The 3072-nt window shown below is 44.1% G+C and overlaps 1 protein-coding gene across 1 annotated transcript in view; it reads right to left on the bottom strand.

Moving 5' to 3' along the window:
- Nucleotides 1-3072, bottom strand: part of LOC109470746 (neuronal acetylcholine receptor subunit alpha-10-like) — a 27067-nt gene extending 23995 nt beyond the window's left edge. Inside the window, exon 1 of the mRNA XM_019769816.1 lies at nt 2991-3072. Within this exon, the coding sequence (XP_019625375.1) occupies nt 2991-3072 (82 nt within the window). The remainder of the gene's footprint in view (nt 1-2990) is intronic.

Genomic DNA, 3072 nt, shown 5'->3' with positions numbered 1-3072 from the left:
TGGCTAACCGAGTCTAGTACAGAGCAACAAAACTCTGACATCACAGCTGGACAGACTGGTAAACAGAGCTGCAAGGCTCATCACAGGCCACAAACTCCAAGATCATGTCCCCGTTAACATCTTGCGAGCAGAGGCAGGGATAGACCCTGTGCGTAAACGGGCAGAAGTAGCTTCTCTTGTCTCTGTCTTTAAGGCAGTCCGTGGATGTGCGCCTGTGTACATGACATCGTTGTTCAAATGGGAAGCTCCACCAACACTGAGTGTACGCACTACTCGGTCAGAGTTAAAACGGCTACGGGACTATGACCCCCACCTACTCTCCTGTCCACCAGCAAGAGTCACTTCATACAGGAACAGCTTACAGTACTATGGACCTTACCTCTGGAACTCACTCCCCCTACAACAACGACAGCAGCTCAGTCTCAGAACTTTTAAACAGTTTTTATCGAATTGTATTTAAGATTAGTTATTTGAATATGTGCTATTTTTAGACTTTGTATGTATTGTGAATCTGTTTAACTGTTAGGTATTTGTCTGTGCTTTTGTACCAGGATTTCCTGAAAAACAGGCCAGAGTGGCCTGAGTGTGATTCCTGGTTAAACAAATAAAGTTGAAAGTTGAAAGTTGACACACAAGGGCACTATCACACTCATCTCAGGTCTCTTGACTTCAGTAATTCAAGGCTTGCGGCTCGCCCACGGCTATAATCACGAGCGTGTTCTACATCGTAAACTGGGAAGTCAGTTCCAGAGTTTTACAAGACCGTACCAGTCCGGTTTTGCAAATAAAACTGAACGAAACAGTCTATACCGATGGCATTCTACCCCGGTTATGTGCGCAGACTTCTTGGTAAGTTCCATTTTTAGGCCGCAGCAAGTAGTTCTTATGGATGACATCAGCACGCACATTTCGCCTGATTTTGAAAAAAAAACCCAAGAAATTCCGTTGCCCTCTGACAGTAGTCAATATGCCGAAAATGGATAAAAATGTCTGTTGCCATTCTGGAACGTAGATGGCAGATAAATATTAAGAGGGGAGACAAGACAGGCCTGGAGCTTATAAGTGTTGTCTGCATGTCCTTTGGGCTGGGAGCGCCAAGTAACAAGTCCCCAAGAGTTCTACCCGTTGCTCCCTCCCTGTTGAGGGTAGGATTGTTATCGCTGCACACCCATCTGAAGTCGAAGGTTAAGTCCCTGTAGACCGGGGCATGTCTGTTTAAAACCTTAATCAACAGGCAAATCCGCACTGCCGCCAGCCGTAAGTCAGACAAAATCATGTACTGGAAGGGCACTTTCTTGCTGATTGCCAAGAGAAACACCTCATAAATTTCTTCTTTTCTTTTTCGCATAGAATGAAACTATTTAGACAACATACGCATCGTTTTTGTTTTATCAGAAAACCAATTTCTTTTGGTTCCACGCAGTTTTAATAACAGCGCAACAGCTACATGGCCCAATTGAATTGGCAAGAGAGACACCTCATAAATTTCTTTTCTTTTTCGCATAGAATGAAACGATTTAAATAGCACGTCGTGTTGACTTTTTTTATCAGAAAACCAAATTCTTTTGGTTCCACACAGTTTTAATAACAGCGCAACAGCTACATGGCCCAATTGAATTGCTGATTGGCAAGAGAGACACCTCATAAATTTCTTCTCTTTTTCGCATAGAATCAAAATATTTAAACAACACATCGTGTTTCACTTGGTTTTATCAGAAAACACAGTTCCACACAGTTTAAATAGAAAAGTCTATTGCAAATTCGTGCCCGGAGGCTAATTGCAAATTACAAAACATAAAAGAACAATGAAACAGAGTATAATATAACTAAAGGCTACATGATGAAGGTAGCTGTCTAGAACTATAACTATGCCTAACACTATGTCTGAAGGGTTTGACTTCTCTTCTTTTTAATAACAGCGCAACAGCTACATGGCCCAATTGAATTCTAACTTTCTATTGATGAGCTGTATTCCTCTGAGATCCGTCGCCGGATCAGCCTGTCATCATTGAGCGATGCTCAGCCAACTAACGACTTGGCACCTTTTATATGATCCCTTTATAATTAACGGAAAATGAGTTATCGTTCCCCAGGGTCATCAACGCTACAGACAGGAGCGGGTTTCCAACGGTTTTGTAAACGATCCAAATTCTTCAAATCTGTCTGTGTGCGGATGGGAACAGCAGTGGGCAAGTGTGTGTAGTGTGTGAGCTATCGCTTGTGGGAACTACGGCCGTGGAGGGTACGAACCTTCTCCGGGCGGCTGGTTGTAGGATGGTAGGCAAGAGAACGCGTTCAAAATTCTTGCCTGCACAGGAGGCTAGCAAAACCTGAAAATTGTCGCCATCTTTTCTAGACACCTTAAGCATTGCAACGTTTTTGGTACAAGTTTTGGTGACATATCTAGATGTAAACGTTTATGCTCTGTAGCTGTCTGTAAGCTAATTGCATACCAAAACCATCGGCCTTTACCCATATAACACAGCACATCCATTCAGTTCCTACCAACATTCGGGAATGACAAGAGATAAAATGAAATGACCGAACGGAGCACAGCACAGGTGTGACTATTGCCGGAGCAAGCTATGACACATACGTATCTGTATCTGTATACTAGTAACCGCCCTTCGGCGTAACACACCAGTTTATGTTATATATAACGTTAGTTATGTACGTGCCCACTTATGTACGTGCCCACTTGATGTACGTTTGCTACACTAACATACGTTACAAGAGCTCAAACGTACACACGCAGCTGTCTAGATACGTTCTACCGGCTTACCCTAGCCTCCACCAGGCCTTTCTACGGGAATACGGATCGTAGAATTCGGCAAAAAAGAGAGTAAAATTGGCCAAGGGAGTCAGGCGGCGGGGAGGTAGTTTCTTTCCCTCCGAAGCGGCCAGTCAAACCTACAAGGCGGCCAAACTCCCCTGGCAAATTCCCCTAAATATATAACCAGCGTAGTTAGTCTGGTAGAGACTAGGCTTACCCTGTTTGGAGAGGACGCTCCTGTGCTTGCCCAGGGCCACTAGGAACAGAACCAGGCCACGAACCAGATGAAGGCCCCTCAT

Source organism: Branchiostoma belcheri, unplaced genomic scaffold, assembly GCF_001625305.1.
Source record: "Branchiostoma belcheri isolate BF01 breed outbred unplaced genomic scaffold, Haploidv18h27 scaffold23, whole genome shotgun sequence".
NCBI lineage: Eukaryota > Metazoa > Chordata > Leptocardii > Amphioxiformes > Branchiostomatidae > Branchiostoma > Branchiostoma belcheri.
Note: the sequence above shows the minus strand (reverse complement) of the source record. Positions and strands in the feature narration are given on the sequence as shown.